Below are 20503 nucleotides of genomic sequence, written 5' to 3'. Positions count from 1 at the left end.
TATGCAAATTGAATGTACATTATAATCTGCCTTTGTAAATGAAAGCAGTAGCAGCCAATTGTGATAGTGTTGGAGATTTTGCATTTTCTTAATTTTTTTTTTAGAATGGGCCTCTTTGAAACTGCCTAACGTTCAGCTGTACCATACATTATGAGATTGAAAAACAGAGTGCTCAGTAGGGAGAAAAAATATTTTGGGATGTTGCTTTTTGCAGCGTTGCAGGGAAAAGTCATACTGTCTAACAGCTCATTTGTCATCCAGGGTGGTTTCTTGAAGAGGGGACAAAATATCTGCAGAACTTTTTAAGAAGGTTTCCTGTCGTTGTGCACAATTTGTGTGAGGTTTCACAGCCATAATTTTAAAAAGCAAGAAGCAAAGACTTTTGCTAAATTCAGATAAAAATGGCCCCAGTCTACTCAGTGATGCCACAGTCTATTATTTCTATTTTCTAGGAATTTTGTTTTATACAATCATCACCACTAGGTGTCCCCCCCCAAAAAAGGTAACTCCTCACAGGTGCCGTTTTAAATAAGCGGTAAAATCACAGGATATTTAAAAATACAGTTTGCTTAGTACGAGAAAATAATTTACAGCCCTAATAGGTCAATTGGAAACATATATCTTGAGAAGAATTTATTTGCAGATTCTTCCCCTTTTTTTGCTATCGGTGATTCACTTCAGAAGGGAGATGACGCTTTTTTTGTAATCTCTCCTGTGCATATTGGAAAGTTTTGAAGCACAGTTCATTTTGCCATGTGGGATTTCTTAGAAGAGTGCTTAATGCTAAGGCACGGTAAGGATTTGGTAAACATAAGCAATGAAGCAGAAAACGAGTACGTGACATACTAGAAAATACATGTCCTAGGTTATAAGCGTACCAGAAAGGCTGGTGGGTAGGCTCCTCTAGGTGACTGCTGTGTCACTTTTTAGAAAAAGGAAGAGTGTGGTACTGAGAAGACATCATACTTTATGGCTGAGTGGAAATACCAAGAGATCAAGCTGTAGACAGCCAGGTATAGCTCCAGATTTTGGGATCTGCAAAGATCCAGATAAAAGTCAGATTGATCGTACAGAACAGCTACTAGAAAAAAAGAAATTAGTCAATTTTTTCATTTCATTAAAGAAATACAAAGTATTTGGTGAATATGGGGAGGAGCAGAAGGAATATTTTATATTAATCTTGTCAGTTTTGACTAGTAATCCAAAAGATATTACCAGCTAGAAGTTTAAAAGACTAAGTGGCATTTCATCCATTGTTTTTTTATTAGTAGTAAATGAAATCATGAAACTGAGTGCTTCCTTGTTCACATGGAGACCAGGAAAAATTCAGAAGGTAAAAAGAATTAATTTCTTTTGTCATGCTGGACATGAGCAGGAACTGAAAAGAGACTGGGTAGATGAAAGGCAAAGCAAAACTCCCACTGTCTTAGTGTAGGACTTCACCCTGTGTTTACAGCAGGCAGTTTCATGCCATAATTAATGTATATAAGAACAAGGTTGACAACTCATCATTTGGATGACTTTCATGATTTGGGGGACACTTAAAACTTCCAGTTGCCAAATCTTAGTATTTACTTTATTTTCAAGCATATTTGCAGTCTTCATGGTTAAGAAGCTTGAACTAAAGATGCCTACTATCAGATGACAGAAATACATGTTATGTGCATGTGCATGTGTGTTTGTAAGGAGGGTATTAATACAATTTTGAAGGTATCATGTTGAGGCTTCTGACTGATTGAGACAGTGAAACTGCAGGGTAAAATTTCTGTATAATATCTGCACCAGAATTTACCTCTGTGTATGTGACTGGATTCTCACATAGACCTGAGTGAGTGTCTTTCCTAGGAACTGATACTCCCAACTCAGAATTTGCCTCAGTGTTTTCTTCAAGTAATTCCCAAATCCTACTTTTTTTCACAGATGAAAGTATTAGAGCTGTACTTTAGCCTCTGAATAGCACGAATTAACAAAACGCTTATGTTTTTTTAAACCAAATAACTTTTTTTTTTTTCATTTTTCTGGTCTTTTTCCAACCCCGTGTGAAACATCAGGAAAGTATCAGGAAAAAGGAAACCAAATGCTGATGTGACTTCTCAGATAAAAAAAAAAAAAAAAAGATACTGTGTCCACATCGCTTCTGTTTCCCCAAATCCCTGATGTTGTAGTCTGCAGAGATCAGTAAGCAGTGTGCGCCCAATGGTGCCCTTGTTTTACTCAGTACCTGTGGCCCTTTCCTAATGCTTTGATATGCCTTCCTGGTTCTACTGTGTTTGAGTACCCAGTTTCCTCTAGTCTTTCCTCACTATTAAGCTCTATTTACTGCCCTTTTCCAGGTGCTGCTTTGCCCTCATTTACTTCACATGCATGCCTTTCTGTGTGTGGGTATATTTGTTTTCCTTCTCCTCTGCCACATTTCAGTCAGTAATCCTGCGCTTGCAACCTCTGCCAGTTGAGTCACCAGACTGCAAGAACACAAGGTCATTCTGTAAGACAATGAGGCTGCCAATTTAGCAATATCATCCACTGTATCAGAACACATTGGTTTTGTTTCTCAGCTTCCTCAAGTAATCAGTATCTGCTGTTTTAAGTCCATTAACTAAAGATCTTATTTCCTGTGCAGATGCGGTTAGCTCTCTAGATAACTCTACTGAAGCAAAAGTTAGACCAATAATATATTTATTTCTATCCTGCAAGGCCCTTTTGGTTTCCCAAACTGCAGCCTTCCAATAGAAAGGAAACAAAATACTATTTGAAGTAATATGGCAGACTGTGTTGCCTCACTTTGAGATTGCTGGCTTCAACAGGGGCATTTAGTCTCTCACTATGCATTATCATAAACAGTTTGAAGATTAACATTTTTGTTCCTGGACTGTGCTGCCTTGTACAGCAACTCTTCAACACAGGCAGAATTGATCCAGGTCAATGGCGAAAAGAGGCAGGATTCTTCTAAAGGCTCTGATGAGAGGGAAGTAACTCTATGGAGCAAAGCCAATGTTAAAATTCTTAAATAGTGTGGGGGGGGTGACTTTCCACTGCTGCTTGTGCCTTACAGCTGTTAGAGGAGGAGGGATTTATCTGTTCCTGCAGATGTAATACTTTGTCTCTGTTTTGTCCAGAGCATTAGCTGCTTTTTGGCAGTGGGAAAGGCTGTTAGTAGTTGAAAAATGTTAAATTTGTTTCACAAAAGAGAAATAAAAATACTATTTTCCTTATTTTTCCATGACAATTGGAGCATTGTCCCAGTTTTCCCCCAAAACCTGAAGATTTATTTTCCTTGCTGCTCTCCCTCTCTTTGCATCTTTCTGTAGCTCTATTTTATTTCTAATAATGTAAAATTGAAAAGTGGGAAATGCTTAAATATTTTGTATTTGCATTTGAAACTAATCCAATAAATATTATTTGCAGTATGTTCTAAAACTGAATGAAAAATTTGAACTACTCCACTGCTTATTTGTGTACTTTACCACATTACAGACTTCATTATTACTTGAAAAAAATTGTTGATTGTGGGACATTGTAGGTGTTGTAGACAAAAACACAACCTTGCTTGATAAACAGCAACTGACAGAGAGAAATCCAAAGTGGACGGCTCAATATTTGTCCTTTTAACCCACCTAAAAGCATATGACATTAGAATAGCCTTCTACAGTATTTGCAATTTCCTCTAATGTCCCCAGTGAACCAGATGAGCTTTGTGTATGCTTGCTTCACTACCAAAAATAGACTGCACTATCCTAGCTCGCTGATGTTCCATTCATTTGATCTCTCTGCTGTGTAAACTACTGAAGGCATATTACTGATACAGCCATTCTGAAGAGTTGAAAAAGAACCTTTTTTGTTTTCCTCCTCATTTGCTACCGCAGGCAATGAACTTGCTCCCAAACAAAATTGGAACCTTTGTGCAACACAAGGGTGGAGCAATGCAGATTTTTTGGGTTTGTTTTTTTTTTTTTACCTTTCAAAATATTAGGAGAAAACAGGAAATTGCAAAAGTTGAAGCTATATTATCTAGGGAAGAATGCTCTAAGAGCTTGGCATTTCCATTAGTGCAGCAGTGCTAAACTAATACAGGTTTGGAGTTTTAAAAGTCTGAAGACAGTATTTACTGGGACTCTAACAAACATTTTTGTTCTTTGATTAGTTGGCACAGCATGCAAAAAATGTCGCAATTTCAAAAAGTGTCTCTGCTTTGTGGAAAAAGAGACAAATGTACCTGAAAAATTGTCCTGCTTTTTTAATGGAAATCTGGTGAAATGTTTTATTATAATATATAGTGCATATAATTTATCATATAATTTTAAATAAAAACATACTCTGTATTCAGAATGCTGCTTAACACCGTTGAACATAATTTCATGTTCAGTACTCTTTTCAGTCCAATTTGTATTCCCTCCCCCCTTCTTAGTTTCAACAGATACAAATTCCAAAAGGCATAATTCTTATTCCCACATAAATCCAGATGCATAGATCCACGTACATATTTTGGGAATGCATCCAACATTTTTATAATACAGTAAAATGCACAAGAACTGACATGCATTAAATAATAGGTGGGTAGAAGGAGATCCTTGAGAGTGATGTTTGTGCTTTACTCTCCAAAGCAGGAAACATGGCTAAGTTGGTAACTCACTGGGCTAAAATGTCAGAAGGTCAGATCACACATTAGGATTTGGGCTCATCCCAAATGTTGACAGAATATTGAAGGGGGAAGGGAAAGGGAAAGGCATGTGACAATAAAGGACATTGTATTCACCAGTAAACATTGATTGGAAATCAAGTAGAGGAAAGTCCACTACAGAATTTCTTAGTCCACAAAGATTTCTTAATCTTTTATTGTTGAATATTGAAATAGGCTGTTAATGAGCACCACTTCTGGTGAAGACTACTCTACTTACTAACACTAAATATCCTTTTAAATTAATTTAATTTAATTAAATATGATTGAGTATATATTCCCATCTGACAAAAAGTGAGTCTCACTGTGTAGAAGGCTAAAATTTTGTGAGTGCTATTTGGCTCAGCATGTTGTCTTTAAAAATACCATGCCATGATAGTTAAACTAAAACTAGAGGAACATTGTGGAATGCTTAGATATTCTAAATCTGCATTTCATCTTCTCTTTTTATTACATCTCAACCTTGCCCAGTTGAACTTTTCCCAGCTTTAACCTTTCAAATAGGATCTACAGCTGCTGGATGCAACAGGAAATGAACAATAACTGGCATCAATAACTTTTTTCTGAGTGTGCAGCACAGCCTCAGTTTGTCTGCAGTTGCGGTCCTTTTCCAAAAGTAGTCATCATGTTTTCACTCAATAGTGTATTTGTTATTATATTAAGCTTCACTAGCAAAGTTTCAGTCTGCTTTCATTTAATTTAGTTCAAATTTCTCAGATTTCTCACCAAACTCCTACCAATAATTTTATTTAAAATAATAAACTAAAGCAATAATGCAACCCTACAACGAACATCTTGTAAAAAATGTGTATGTACCTGTTTCTAATAAAGATCTTGATTATAGGATTTTCATAGACTAGTGCATCTCATTGTATATCATAGGAATTTAGCTCATTCAAGTTGGAAAGCAAATAATGCTGCCTTCTCAGAAGGATTCACACTGTAATTTCCTGGATTTATTATTATTAAAAATCATATAATAATTCATCTTGGAAGGGACATATGGGATCATCCCATCATCTGCTCCAACCTGCAGCCCAGTGCAGCACCAAATTTGATGTTGGCTCTAATTTCAAGGTCAGATAAATTGCCTGGGGCTTGTTCAGCTGAGCTTTGAATATCTCCAAAAATGGAGATTTCACAGTCTCTCAGAGCAACTTGTTTCATTGCTGATTATCATCACTGTGAAAAAACCCCTTCCCTTAAATTGTCATAAAATATTCCGAATTACCAGAATTGCCAGTTTGAAAGAGAAGATGGGTTAAGCACATATTTGTGAAACATACTTTATGAAAGGGAATGATTTATATTATGTGATGTCTGTAAATGCATTTGGTGATCTGGCAGGTATTTCTAAGCCTGTCTTTGCTGAAAGACCTCAAAGTGTCCTCAGATTATCTGTTTATTCTTATTCTCTTGTTTCAAATGGATTTTAAAGTCCCTTTTCTAAATTACTGACATGCCTGCTTGTCATTTTAGTGAAGTAATCAAGCTCATTATTCAGTGATAATGCCCTCAACTTCATGGTTCCTAGACCCACGCCTTAAGTGTTATCAAGGGTCAGTTTATTCCCATGCTACAAGAAAAAAATCAGTGGAAGGCAATGTACTCTTTCACGTACCCACCTCACGTTCTGAGACAATAGACCCTTTTAGTGTCAAAGTAATTTCCTGCTGAAGAAATGTTCCCACTGTTTGTTTTTATTTCAATAGGTGAACAGCATCATACGAGCCTTTCATAGGGTAAATAGGTTGGCCATGCAATTTTGGTTTCTTGTGGGATCATGCTCTCCACTCAAATGTACAAACCAATTATATGACTTCCATGCTGAGAAAATGCATTAACTTTTAAAATGAACAGCAGCAGCCTGGTCTTAATAAAAATGTTTAAACCCCATTTTTATACCTTAACTCCAAGTTGCAGCTGAATACGAAATATCCATTTACAGCCAATTACACAAAATTTCTATCATGCTTTGGAAGATATGTACACGCATTAGGAATATTAAAAGTCAAAACCCCCACAACTCTAGATGAAATAGGGAAAGACTTAAAACCTTTCAACATATGCTTAGGCAGAAATGCAGTGAGCCTTGTAACTTAACAGCAGACATCTATTGAAGTATGTACAGCACATACATAACCCTTGGCCTTACATATTATAGAATTGCTACAATGCAAAACTTGCCATTCTAGGAACAACACTGTTTTAAAATGATTCATTCTCAAGAGTTTCTTCCATAGACAAGGAATAATAAGAGAATTAAGCTTGGGGCAAAAATGGACTCTTCCAGTGTCACAAAGCCCCTAATAGAACCTCTTCTGCTTCCAATGATGAAATAGGCCTTAGAAAAATCTAAAAACCTGCATGAAATCTAGTGAGGACAGACAAAGGCAAACTCACTTAAATCTTACTGTTACGGGTACTTAAACTGTAGGAACAGCTTTCAGTTTAACTAGTTGCACTGCAGGGATACAGGAAATTTTTCACAAGGCTAAAATTAATACCTATATTCAAGGCCCTTCAACATAATTGGTTATTATAGCATGTTCCACTGAAACACTTATTCACAGGATGCAGTTGTTCTTACTTTGGAAATTAAGGTTTCCAGTGGAGACTTGTTCCCATTTAAAATGTTCCTGTCTCACAGCAGGACTCCAGAATACTTTTGTAATTCAGATTCTAGATGAGAATAATCATTCATGGTCAAGTTCTCAAAGAGCAGTGAATACTGAACTAACAGAGAAAGATGACATTCTTTTACATGTGCATATATGTTCATATGTAATCCTAATTAGTATGTTAATTGGCAGTTGCAGAGAAGAATTAGCAGCATGCTTAAACACCGGCTTTAAGTACCTTATTGGTTAGGATTCCTCCTAAGTCTGCAGGTATGAAAAAAATTCAGCAAAACTCATCTTGCTATAGAGATTTGTTCTTGTTACTGCTCCTCAAAAAGCATTTATCTTCCATATAGTCCATCTAGATTTATGACAACTTACCTCCTGTCATAAGCCTTCCTTTCTGTTTTTGTATGGAAGTTTTCAGTGTCTTTTAACCACTAAGAGACAAGTGGAAAAAAAAAAGCTTTATGTCTTAAAGTCTAGTAGTCTCCTCTGATCATAAGACTACAGTGGGGCAGTAAATTTGGTTATGAATTACCCTCCTGTCTAAAGGAAGGCAAATCTGTGCTCAGGGAGACATTACTCTCAGCTAAGAGAAATTTAAGTACCATTAGATCCCATTTGAAAATGTTCTTTATACATAGAAAACTTATATAATGGGAAGCAAAAGCGTTGGTGGGAAGATATACCGTCTACTAGTGTGCATTAATACCAGAAGTCTATCCCCCTATCTTCCCACATTTTCATTCCGCTAAATTATAAAAACAGCCAACGACCTGCTTGAGAAATGAAGTATCAACCAGATGTTTCCTGAGCAAAGACAACTTGTGTTTCCCTTTACACATCATCTTCTGAGAGGCAGTACTACAGTGATTGTGTATCTGACATCATTCACTATGTTGACTTTGGGTTACTCAGAATCTTTCCCTTACTTTACCTTCCAACTCAAATACAATAGTTTTACAGAGAGATCACATGGAAAGAATGGATTTGAATGACAAACAGAATGTGGAAGAATGGTTTATATTCACTTTGTTACATCACTCCATATGGAAACAGGGTACGGATGACCAGCCATCCCCCAAAAGAACCACTTCTTTATGTGAAGAACAACATGCAAAAATATGTTTTTGTAAGAGCTGATAATTTTAAAACAAAAGCTCTATATGAGAATGCATCCAGAGCTCAGAAAGTCTGATTATTGTGCTTTGGATCAGATGCCCATTTCTTGCCAGAAACTACGGGATTTTTCTAGTTCTTTTTGGCTACTAGGAAAACTTCATTAGTCACTATTAATCTGTATGTGATACCTACTGATCTGTTAATGGGGGTAGGATATAGAAGATGAGAAGCTCAATCATCATCTAACAGAAATGCTTCATTCTTTTTAGTCAAATAACCCTACGTTTACAACAGATCATTCTAAAAGCACAAACTTTGTGCTCCATTTTTAGGCAACCTGGTGGAAACAGCTAACTTTCAGGTGCTACATTAACAAAAAGCAGAAGGGGGGGGAGGGAGGAGGGGAGGAGAGAGTCCATTTTTTTAACCCCGTGCATGAGAACTCATAATGCATAATGACTTACAACTTTCACAGCGGGTAAATTTCTGTTCAAGCTTTCCAGAAAAGTTCACATGATGTATGTTTAACTTATACAAGATCAATATTTAATCAGCCATGAATAAAGCTCTAAAATACTTTACGAATGTCTTTACATCCAAATACTGAAAGATACCAACACTTTCTTTCTGGTCATAATCTCCCATTTAGACAAGAAGCCAGGTCACACAAAGTTGGAACTGCTTTTTCTTCCCTAGTAAAACACGATAGGTGTAGTAACAAATACTTAAATAGCATCACTCCATATTTATGTCACTATGAAAGTCCATGGGGACCTAAATTTAACAGACCACCTGATGTATTCATCTCACATCGTTGGTTAGTTGCTCACAAATATAGGAAAAGCTACTTTCAGTTAGCTACTGTTTAATCAAATGTGTTTTAATTTAGAAAGCTGCGCACAGCAAAAGAAACTGCCTGTGCAATAGTTTTAATGACACGTGAGCAGAAGCCATGTATTCTATACTCTTGGGGGGGGCAGGCTGTAGGAAATCAAGTTTTCAGCAAGATTGACAATGGAGCCATTCAGCCTCTCGACTGCTCAACCTTACTGTTTCAGCACACTGCAGACAAATACATACTACGTCTTGATGACAAATAACTATAATGACAAACATGCGACTGTGGATTTATGAATATAAAATGCTTTCACTCTTTCTCCTGCTTTCATTTCATTAAAGACTAAAGCAAATTACAGATTGGTTGGAGGTTGCATCTCAATGCACGTGCTCATCTCACCAGGTACACATTTCTTGTAAACCTCGAAACTCTTAAATTTTAAGGTAGGTTTACAATTTAGGTTTTGTACCACTGTGGTACAGAGGTCAGTTTTGTTCAGAAGGGATTGGAAATCAACTAGTGTGCATCATTGTTCCAGGAAGATTCATCCTTTATCTTCTTTTTGAACACTCTACCCAGGTCCGCCTTTGCTGCTTTGCTTCAGGACATAATTTGTACCCACATCCAGTTGTTCAAAAGCAACTCAGGTATTCCTGGGATTTCTTATGACATTTGGATTCCTACAAATTTAGCACACTGCTAAAATGCTTTCTGAATTCTCAAGGTAATTTTTTTTTTTTAAACACTGTCAAAAAAAGAAATTTGAGAATTGATATACTCAGGTAAAACACCATCATATTCTTGGTATGATGGAGATTATTCATTTTCAGTACACATAAATAAAAATTTGGCTCCAGGTCCAGTAAGTACATGTGTGCAAAATTTATGGAAAGTTAAAGAGAATTATGCTAGTCTCTCTCCATGTCTGTTCTTTATCTGCTGGGAGGAGGGAGGGGGGGAGAGAAAAAAAAAGTGACAGCTAAATTTAAAATTGATTGAAAGTTGTCTAGCACTCTAATATTCAATTCAGTAATGGTCTCCAAGTCAAGGACACTTGAAAAATGCCTAAACTGCTGGCAGTCAGCCCTTCAGAACACATGGAATCCTACTTAGTTCTCATGAATCCAAGTTATTCGTTCAAAAGCCTTTAAAAATAAAACAGCCCACGATATCAGCCTGTCATTTGTGACCTGCCCAACATGGCCACTCTTAAACACAGGAGACAGAACAAGAACACTGCATGAATAGAATAATGATTTATTGGAAACCAATATTTACACAAAGTATAAATAAAGACAATCACTTCAACCATTATTTTTTTTTAACAAGACAAAGCTGGCCCATTACAAGATTTATTCAATAACAGGAATAGATTTAGTAACAAAGCAGAAAATTTAAATCCCTGAGATTGAGGCCCTCTCACCTTTTATGCGCCACCACCACCACCAGGCCCCCCCAAAAATAAAAAAGTGCTGGAAATTTAATTTCCTGCTTAGTTGTGCTTTTAGTAGGATACCATCCAAAATTACAGTTTCATTCGTTACATCAGCATGAAATTTAAAAATGCTAGCAAGCCCAGGTTTCACATCAAGTTCATTCACATTCAGTTGCAGGCATCCAGTTTAAAATTACTTCCAATTTAAAGCTGGTATCTAAGCTGTTTTATACATGAGGCTACTGACTCTGAAGATGTAAGTTGTTCCCCTTAAATCAGACATACAAGCCAACTCCTACTTTTTTTTCTAGCTGGACACAGCTAATGGGTTTTACTTTTCATACAGGAGTATTGAGATGTGAATGCAAGGCTTTAGGCACAAGTCTTTTTATATCTATACTTAAAGTGATCACAAGAAAGCTTATTAACACAGAATTCCAGTTCCTATTGTAGACTTCTAGTCATTTACCTATATATGCCCTCAGCATTTTTTAGGTTTATAGCAGGCAGACAGTTTAAGAATGACAAACTTGGGTAGCAAAAGTGTTTCCTCCTAAGCAATGAAAGTTTCATTATTCAATTTCAGTAGGAAGCCACCCTGCAAGGCCACAAAGGCAGATCCAGGCATAACACATGTAGAGAATTTTCACTCCAAGATCAGACATTTTTCCTAGTAAGATCATTGTCTCTTGTCCAAGGATGTATTATTTCAATAAACAGAACTCCTCTAGCTGACACATGATCATCAGCATAAGCAAAGCATTGGGGACAAGGCTAAACTCAAGTACTTTCAAAAGGATGCAGCTGATGTTGGTGTTCTTGTCAGTGGCTAGCTCTTCAGTTGGAGATGGAAACAAAGATCTACTAAAATTCAAGGCATATACCAACTAAAAGATCACTCTTTCCAAAATTAGAGGTAGATTTTATCCAGTGTAATATATAATAGCCACTCCTGTAAGTGCAGAGGCTCTAGGAATTAAACAACTCAAATCCATTTTGACCTATGTGCTCTTAGAATAATTATGGCAAGCTTTTTGCATATCCTTCAAGAAAGTAGGCACACCACTCTGTAAAGAGAAAAGTGGAAAAAAAAAAAAACATTCTTGCATAAAGTAATCAAGAAAAATTATAAGCAAGATGAGAATTCCTACTATATAGATCAAGGCCTTCAAACAAATACAGGAAAATTGTGAAGTCTTTCACAAAGCAGCAGACCATTCCTTTAATTCCTCATGAACAGACTGCTTTATTGAAGTTTGGTTGTGTTAAGGCTATTCACATATGCTCTGGAACATGGCTTTGTTGTTTTTATTGCACAAATTTACCTGTCTGGTTGACCTAACCAAAGGAATTTGATAGGAATAAAAAAAAAAAAAAAAAAACAAAACCAAACCACAAAAACTTAAGACAACAGCAATGAGAGCAGACAATAGCAAGACTCTAAAAATGGAACTGTGTAAGAGCTAGGAAGGTCAATACATGCGTTTCAGAAAAAAAGATAATTCTACTCAACATTCAGAAGACAGGTACATTGTTTGAAACAGATTAGCCAAAGACAATTGTGCTGTCGACCTTTACTTACCTTGGCAGCCCAATTGACCAGCCACGATGGAATCATGCCACCAGGATTATCAAAATAGTACATATAGACTAGAGATAAGAGAGAAGTTACCAGAAAGTTATCCAGCCATAGTTTGAGTATTAGCTCTGACACCATATGACAGAAGCTGTTGATGTGCATGACTGAGTCACCAAGTACAACAGTTCTGCTCTAAGCTCTTCACAAAAAAGTCAACTTGTACTGAAGTGGAATGTGAAGTTTAACCTCTGGGAAGCTGAGAGCACCATAATATTAATTTAGACTACTACAAACCATTTTAGGCAGCCTGTCTTATAAAATAAGGTTCTCTTTAAGGAAATAATCTCAGACAGGAGTCAATCTCTAGGCAAACCCTTTAATCTATAAATCTGTCAAACATGATACTTTTATCATTGCTGAGTTAACCACATTGCAGTTAGCATCAGATTCTACCCAACTGAACTGGCTGGCAGGAAAAGAAGTGTGGGCTGGGGGTGGGAGGGTGGGATGGAGGGATAAAATGAAGTGGTCAGTAGTTGTTCTTAACTATCCAGCCCAACTGTTAAATAAAAGATTCTTAATGGTAGTACACTGCACTGAACGTTTCCAAAAGTTTCATTCACTTGAAAGTATTCCTAGTGCTCAGTACATCCACTTTATAGTAACTGTTTTACCTTAAAATTTCCAGCCTCCCTCTTTGTGCATTTAGCTAATACGTACATTCTTTGGCTACATGACTCGTGATCACACTTTCTTGACCTCTTACCTTTAGATCCAGTCTTGCCATCACTTTCAATTGCCAGACTTTGTTTATAGCTTTTAACTCTGATAATGCCAGGCTTTTCAGGGCACTGAGGAACAGACACACTTTGAGCTAACACAACCCAGATCTTCCGCCCATCAACATCCATCTCTCGACATTCACGAATATACACATACTGTATTCCAAGTTGAGGAGGCATGTCAAAACAGTGTCAGTTTGACATATGATGAATTGACAAGTAAGTTCCATTACAAATACCAGCCCCTTCAAGATATTTCTTATGCTTCTACAGGATTCAATCCTGCAGAGTAATAATTCTACTACATGAGCTTTCAGAAGAGGCACCCACACGCTTCTTCATGCTATACATATTCATGTAATATGAGGACTGCAAGATCTTAGATCAAGTGCAGCAGAGCAGTAGTACACTGTTGGGATCCCTGGATGACCAGGTGACAAAAATGCAAGAGGAACAAAAAGCTTGAAAGGATACATCTCTGTTTGAGAGAGGAAAAGGGTACTTCACTTCCCAATAGATTACTTTTTCACCATCATATGTTTTCTCATGCAGTTCTACAGTTGAAAAAGGAAGACTGTTAGATATTTTTAATTTCCACTGCAACAGAATCATACATGGCATCAAAAACTGCTCAGGTTTCTGACATGAGCACATTTTACACACAATTCTTGTGTCAAAATTGACACGCATGTAAAGTTGTAGCAGTAGCAGGGTTGTTCAGGAACCAAATACATAAAAGTAGGTGCCCTGTTTTTCTGCTGCTATTGAATGAAAAAAAAAAAAAAAACAAAAAAAACAAAACCAAAAAACAAACCCCAACCAGCAAACAAAAAAACCCCAAAACACAAAACCAGAACAATTCTGGGAGGAGGCAGAGTCAAATTCTTTTTCAGACAGTTGGCTCATTCAAAGCCTTTCCATCTCAAAGCTTTTTCCTCACCTATGCACATTCTGCATAATTCTGAACCACAAGTACAGTATGCTTTTTCACAGCATGTCATCATCCTTGTAAATGATTCTGAGTTAATACGGAAACAGGATGAGTACTGCTTTCTAATACATGAAGGCGTCTTATACTAGGGATTAATGAAGTTTGGAAAAGCTATTAGGAATTTCATAGCAGTATATACAGGCAACAGTGGACACAAAGCTTGAGCAGTTTATGAGCCTTCATTACACCACCTGCAGTCTGCCTGGAAACTCAATCAGAAGGCAGCTGAATAACAAAAATAAATATCTAAGAATAGTCCCTAAAACATGGCAGTGACTCAGTCAGGTAGTAGCGTGACATAAAGGAGAAAAACTAGTTCAAATCAAACTACATAACTGAGTTTGAAAAACTGTATACTGTATGGCTTCTTCCCTTGAGGCAACAACTGCCATTATCAGGGTAATGGACCTGACAAGCCACTGGGCTGAGCAGGGTCCATTCCTGTCTGCTCAGGGACTGGTCATTACATGGGTGCAGTTAAAAAGGGTGTGATCCAGAAAGGTGGTTCATATTAACAGTCTGAGGTGTCTTTTCCTCCTTTAGAGCAGACTCCTGCCTAGAGGTGCTGTATAACCTTCAGTAATGCACAGTCTGCCACATCGCTTTCTGTGGTTTTGAAAAGAAGGTTAGAATAAACTGATAATCTCATCGCTAAGGCAAGAAGAGTGCCACAGAGGGGAGAGTCTTTCCATATGTAACATGTTCCAAACTAGGCTTCTGTTAGTATGTTCTGCAATTCAGCTGTTATCCACAAAAACAGTTTCTCCTGTTCTCCAGGTTGGAGCAGTACTGGATGGTCAATACTCCCAGTGTTGTATATGCTATCCACCAGAGGTCAGTGGAGCATTGGTTTAGCTTTACTTTAATTTCTAACTGCAGAGCTTTCCTTTTTCTAAGAGATTAAGACACTGTTTTAAAGTTCTCAACGCAATTGTTAGCTACTAACTCATGTACCTTTATATCTTTGCAAACACAGAAAAAACACACAATAGTAAGCTGTGTCCCACCTGTATTCACTTTAGTCTGTCAATACTAGTAGACAGCTTCTGATCAGTGCATTTTAATCAATAACCAGATTTCACTTAGCATTAATACAATAGATCACAAGTCCATTTTATTCATAGTGGGCATAGCTACATTTGCTGCTTTAGCAGTCAATTATTACCATTAAATTGCTGGGAAGTATGATCTCAATCAGTATGGTGTTGCAATCAGGAGTAGCAAGTTTCAATATGGCTCAGGCCCAACCATCTTGTATCATGCCACAGCAGCATGCGGTACCTCAGTCACTACTCTACAGGTTAGCCACAGCTTCCCTGCTGAATTGGCCGCTGCAGCACAGACCAGGCCTCAGGATGTCCACATCTTGTAGACATCCATCATCAGCCTGCTCTGGAAATTGCCAGGGCACTACAGCAATGCAACAGCAGCAGCAGACCGATACTAACATTTCTGAGGCCTCAGGCAAAACCTTGGCAAGAACAGATCAAAGCACGGCAAAATCCTGTCCATATCTGCTTCCAGTCAGGCCTTCATAAAGAGTTTTGCTGAACAGAAGTAGAGGATAGAGATTAGTTCCTCCTATGCTTAATGCAGGAGCAGTTACCTTTTCAACTAAAAAGGCAGCTACTTCTACTCTGGTCATGTTTGTATTTCAATGCTAGCCAGCAGTTCAGCAGGGAACTCTTCTTTGGATTGCCATTATTGCATAGCTGTAAGAGCAACAAGGAATATAAACAGTAAAACAAATAGCAGGGAGGCTCTGAATGGAAGTTTCTGGATTTTCTCTCTAAATGTAGAAGGAGAAAAAACAAAATTAAATTATTTACATTGAAAATGTTGGCTAGTATTACTACATCATATGTGCAGTTCTAAAGAACGGGTGGGGTTGTGTCAATTTTTAAACTAAAAGGAAAGCATTTGGAGTCTCCCACTCTGGAGGCATTCAAAACCCGCCTGGACGCTGTCCTGTGCAACTTGCTGTAGGTGACCCTGCTTTGCCAGAGGGTTGGACCGGATGATCTCCAGAGGTCCCTTCCAACCCTGACCATTCTGTGATTCACATTATGCTCATGCCCTTCAAGACTTAACTCCTGTGAAACACTGGACACGAAGTACGAGCACAAATATAAATTCCGATCATGATCGGCAAGGATATAAACACCAGCTCTGCAACATTGTCTAGCTTTTAGTTTAAGGGTGTAGCTTCCCCCAACTGCTTCCTTTCTTTTCTCTAAGGCGGCATTACCAAAAAAAATGTGTTTGTTTAAGAAGGATTCAGATCTCCTTAATGCACTTAAATCAAAGACTACTGAAGTACCTTAAGATAACGGTATTTTCACATCCAATATGGTAATGTTGAGTCCCACTCCAGTTCTTTTTGTTTCATTAATGGCAAAGTGGCCTTTGCTACAAGAAACCTATTGCCCATTTTGACAAATAACGCTCACTAATGAAGATACAGCTTCTTAAGCTTGACCAGGTACTGACACGAGTCAAATATGTGGTTCTCTATATCAATAGAGAGAATAATAATGCCACAGACAGTATCAGTAATCGTTCACCATAGAGTCATCCTAGACTTAACAAGCACAACATTTAACAATTCTTTTGTTTTTAACACCGTTCTTTGTTCAGCGTAACACTTAGACCTGTTTTATTGGCCTGAACAGATTTTAAGCACAGGCTTAAAATGGAAGGGCTCCCCATATTTAAAATAAATGGATTACTGGATGCCTACACCAGCTGAATCCTTGCCTTGTCACTGCTGACTTCAGATGTTTTAACATCATATGGATATCCGGGTTCAACTCCCTGTTTCAAAGACAACATTAAATAAACACAACTAAATCAGTTACTCCTTTCTCTGTAAAAGCCCAAAGTCACCAACTATTCTCTCGATACACCCATTTCTGATTGTAAAAGAACCACCAATGCTTTCAGGAAAAGACATTCAATCACACATCAAACTGGTGTAAGCCATTGCCCTGCACTGCTCTGCTGCAACATGCAAAGATGCACAAAAGGTACCATCTCCATTTCTCCACAGAACATCTACTGAAATTTAACCTAGGAATTACAACTACAAGCTGCAAGGTGCTCCAGCATAACAAGTGATGCCAGTTATATCCTTTAACCAGCATGGAAAGAATTTATTCCAGAAGGAAGCTATATGGTGAAGAGACATTAGCTCTTCCATGTCAGTGTTTACTTCTGCATTTGCAGCGGGCAACTTTATCCCAGAAGATACTTAAGTCTGGCTGGATGTCTTTGGATGCAGCAACTTTAAAATACCTTTGAAGAAAGTTTTAGTGGGAAGAGTCAATGTGGGCATAAAGCTTGCTTTTAAACTGCCTAGATGAGCTTACCTTTAACATACTGATCCCATTGTTTTCTGAAGTCTAAATCCATATAGACATCCGCACATAGTTTTGGGGGACAGTCAGCAAGACCACCGAAGATTTTATACTCATAAAGTCCTGATTGCTGTGGAAACAGAATGGGGAGAGGAAAAGTCACACAGGAAAGGGAAGTACTCTGCAGCAGGGAGAACAGCTGAAGGAAGTTAAGTGGGGCACATACTACAAATTTGCTTAAGAGCTGTAAATGCAAGTGTTCAAAAAACAATGCAAGATTCAGTCTAACCCAACTTTTTCATCTATACATGAAAGTTTAAATCCAGACACTTCTACTTCATCAGTAGTTCCAAAGGGATAGTGTTCCTTCACACACATGCCCCTTTTCATCTCCAGTGGTCAGTATGGACTAAATCCTGCCCACACTGAAGCTTACCAGAAGCATTAAATTGTTGTGGCAAGGTCTCCAGACCCTATATAATGTGCTTAAAAATCTCAGCTGTTTCCAGGAGGTCACCAAGTACTGCACGATCTGGAATGAACTTTCCAACAAGTCAGGCATGCTTATACTTCAAGCTGTGATGCAAGAATGCTTTATAATGCTCATGCTTATACACAATACACTATTACATCCGCTTTGAATATTTATCAGCTATTTTCTTTCTGAAAGCTGTCTGCACTGAAGGGATGGGGTGCAGGAAATCTCCTATATTAATGCTTTTAATGTTTCTTTCAACATATGGAAATTCATTCTGTGCATATAGAGCACTGTTTGTTTTGTTAGTACCTGAACTGGTACTAAATTAAAACCATGAGAGTATTTTGAATATACAGTGTAGGAGTCAAATTTAAGCATTCCCAAGGAAAGGGAGGGAAAGATTATACAACATTCTGTTAGTGAATGGTTGATTTTTCTTTTTCTTCCCTTCCCCTTCACAAATCAACCCTAGAAGATGAAGATTTGATGTACCAGAAGATAATAATGGGACCAAGAAGCTTAAGCTACTCATCTTCACTGTGGCTTCACTGAAGCACCAATCTCTAGCTTCAAACATGAACAGTTCAGCACCTGTGCAGCCCCATGCACTTATATCACCTTCGTAAAAGGCATCAACTTTTTATTTTCACAAGAAAATCTAATTTTGAAAATACCACACCTGAAATTGAGCTGAGACCCAACAGCATATCCCAACGCACTACACTGGTACTTCAAAACCAGTTGTTTCAGCTTAAACACTATTTCATTCCATGTCACTAATCAGAAATGCTATGTGGATTCTCTTGCATGTTTGTATATTTACATTGTGTCACACAAGGCAAGAGAACAGCAAAGCACAATTCTCCTCGCTCTTCTAGTAGTTTGGAAAAAATGTCTTACTTCAGAAAAAGAAGTCTTACTCCCCCATGTCAGTGGGCTGCTGTTCCACTGAAGAACAGAAGTCTTTGTATTCTTTTCCTGGACTTTGATTACAACTGCACCTTAGAGGTAACAAACCAAACTCACCCGAAACTTTAATTCTGCAGTCAACACGCAAAACTGGCTATTCATCAACACACTCACTGTTTCTTTGCATCCTTTAACTCCTCTTAATCTGTCTGACAGAAGAAAGCCATGCAGTAATTTTCTCTTTTAAGCTATCAGAGCTTGCCTCAAAGATTTTGCATAGAATCGAGCGCTTTATACCTTAATGAGGTCAGACTACAGTTTCAAACTTCCAGAGTAAAAGCTTTAGCACTACAAACTATTACAAGAAATTATGCTGTTCTTCTCTACTAATCTATTTGTTCCACTGCTAGACAAATTGTGGCATACATCGTTAAGTATCTTCTACTAAATAAGGTAGTATTTGGTAACAGTATGAAATACCAAATCATTATATGAAAAGGGAACGGTACATCTTGCAGGAGGTACGACAGACAAAAACATTCAATAAAGCCAGCAATGTACAATAAGAAAGTTAAAACAAGAGTGAAGCATTTCAGGTTTTCAGAGGCCTATCTGCAGGAGAGACAATCAGTGGGCTGGGATACAGCACAGAGCAGGAAAGCCCGGGAGATCTGTTTGTGCAGCCCCCAGAGAAGGTGGAAAGAGAAGCCAACAGGAATATAAAGGTAGGAAGATCCCTTGGAAGGGAGTTTTGGAGAGAGGGAGAAGGAAAGGAATCAGGAGCCTGCAGATCTGGAGGATGCTGTAACCCAGGCGGTGCCTCGGGACCGGAGCGCAGGGAGGGCTCTCTCCTCCGCCACAACCCCCAGCGGGGACTCGGAAGAGCAGCGGGACCCCGTCAGTCCCACGACCGCTCCTGTCGCCGACAGCACATTCCACCAGGAACTTCGCCGGCGCCAGCTGTTAACAAGCTTTAAGAGTCTCGCAGTTTGCGGGTTCCCCCAGCTGTTTGTAAGAGCGGTGTTTACCGCAGCAGAGCAGCTTTCCCCATCAGCAGTTAATGGCATTACCCTGAAAGCTGCTTTCTGGGAGCCTGGAGAAACTGAGCCCAGGCCGGCAGCGCCTGCACGGGCAACGGACCTCAGCCTGGCCTGGGTGAGGGCCCGGCGGCTCCGGACGGGGACGTACCGGCGTCCCCCCGACCCCGGGGGCCGGGCACCCGCCGGCCGCGCCGCGCACCGCTCCCCCGCCGCGCTCCCCGCCCCGGGGGCGCCCCCGCGCCGGGCTCAGCCGCGGGCGGGGAGGGCCCGAGGCGCGGCCGCTCCCGCAGCGCGGGGGAGCCCCTCTCTTCCGCCCGCCCACCTGGTCGTACAGCCGGTAGATCCTCACGCCCATGCTCTCCACCAGGAGCTGCCAGGGCCCCCCCGCCGCCGGCGCCGGCTGGTCCAGCTCCCGGCAGGCAGTCCGAAACTGCTCCTCGGAGAAGCGCCGCGGCGGCGGCGGCGCCTCCATTCTCCGCGGCGGCTGGAGGCGGCGGTCGCGCCGGGCACAGCCAATAGCCGCCGACCCCGCCGCGCCCCGGGGCCGCCGCGCCGCCATCACAGGGCGGGGGGAGGCGCCGGGCCCGCCCGGTGCGTGCGCGGCCGCGGGGGCTGCCCACGGCGGGGCAGGGGGCGGGGGACGTGGGTTTGTATGGCTGTGAACCCGCCGGCAT

General features: G+C 39.4%; 1 protein-coding gene across 1 annotated transcript; it reads right to left on the bottom strand.

The window, feature by feature from the left end:
• Positions 1 to 10581: 10581 nt before the first annotated feature.
• PCTP (phosphatidylcholine transfer protein) lies at positions 10582 to 20301 on the bottom strand (the record flags this gene model as incomplete). Its single annotated transcript, XM_082492312.1, has 6 exons — positions 10582 to 11761; positions 12277 to 12344; positions 13040 to 13211; positions 13530 to 13609; positions 17415 to 17532; positions 19978 to 20301. 6 exons carry the CDS (start codon positions 20299 to 20301, stop codon positions 11696 to 11698), a joined length of 828 nt encoding a protein of 275 aa, XP_082348438.1. The 3' UTR covers positions 10582 to 11695.
• Between the last annotated feature and the right edge of the window lie 202 nt (positions 20302 to 20503).

The sequence above is a fragment of the Vanellus vanellus genome (assembly GCF_965231255.1).
Source record: "Vanellus vanellus genome assembly, chromosome: 17".
NCBI classification, from domain to species: Eukaryota; Metazoa; Chordata; class Aves; order Charadriiformes; family Charadriidae; genus Vanellus; species Vanellus vanellus.
Note: the sequence above shows the minus strand (reverse complement) of the source record. Positions and strands in the feature narration are given on the sequence as shown.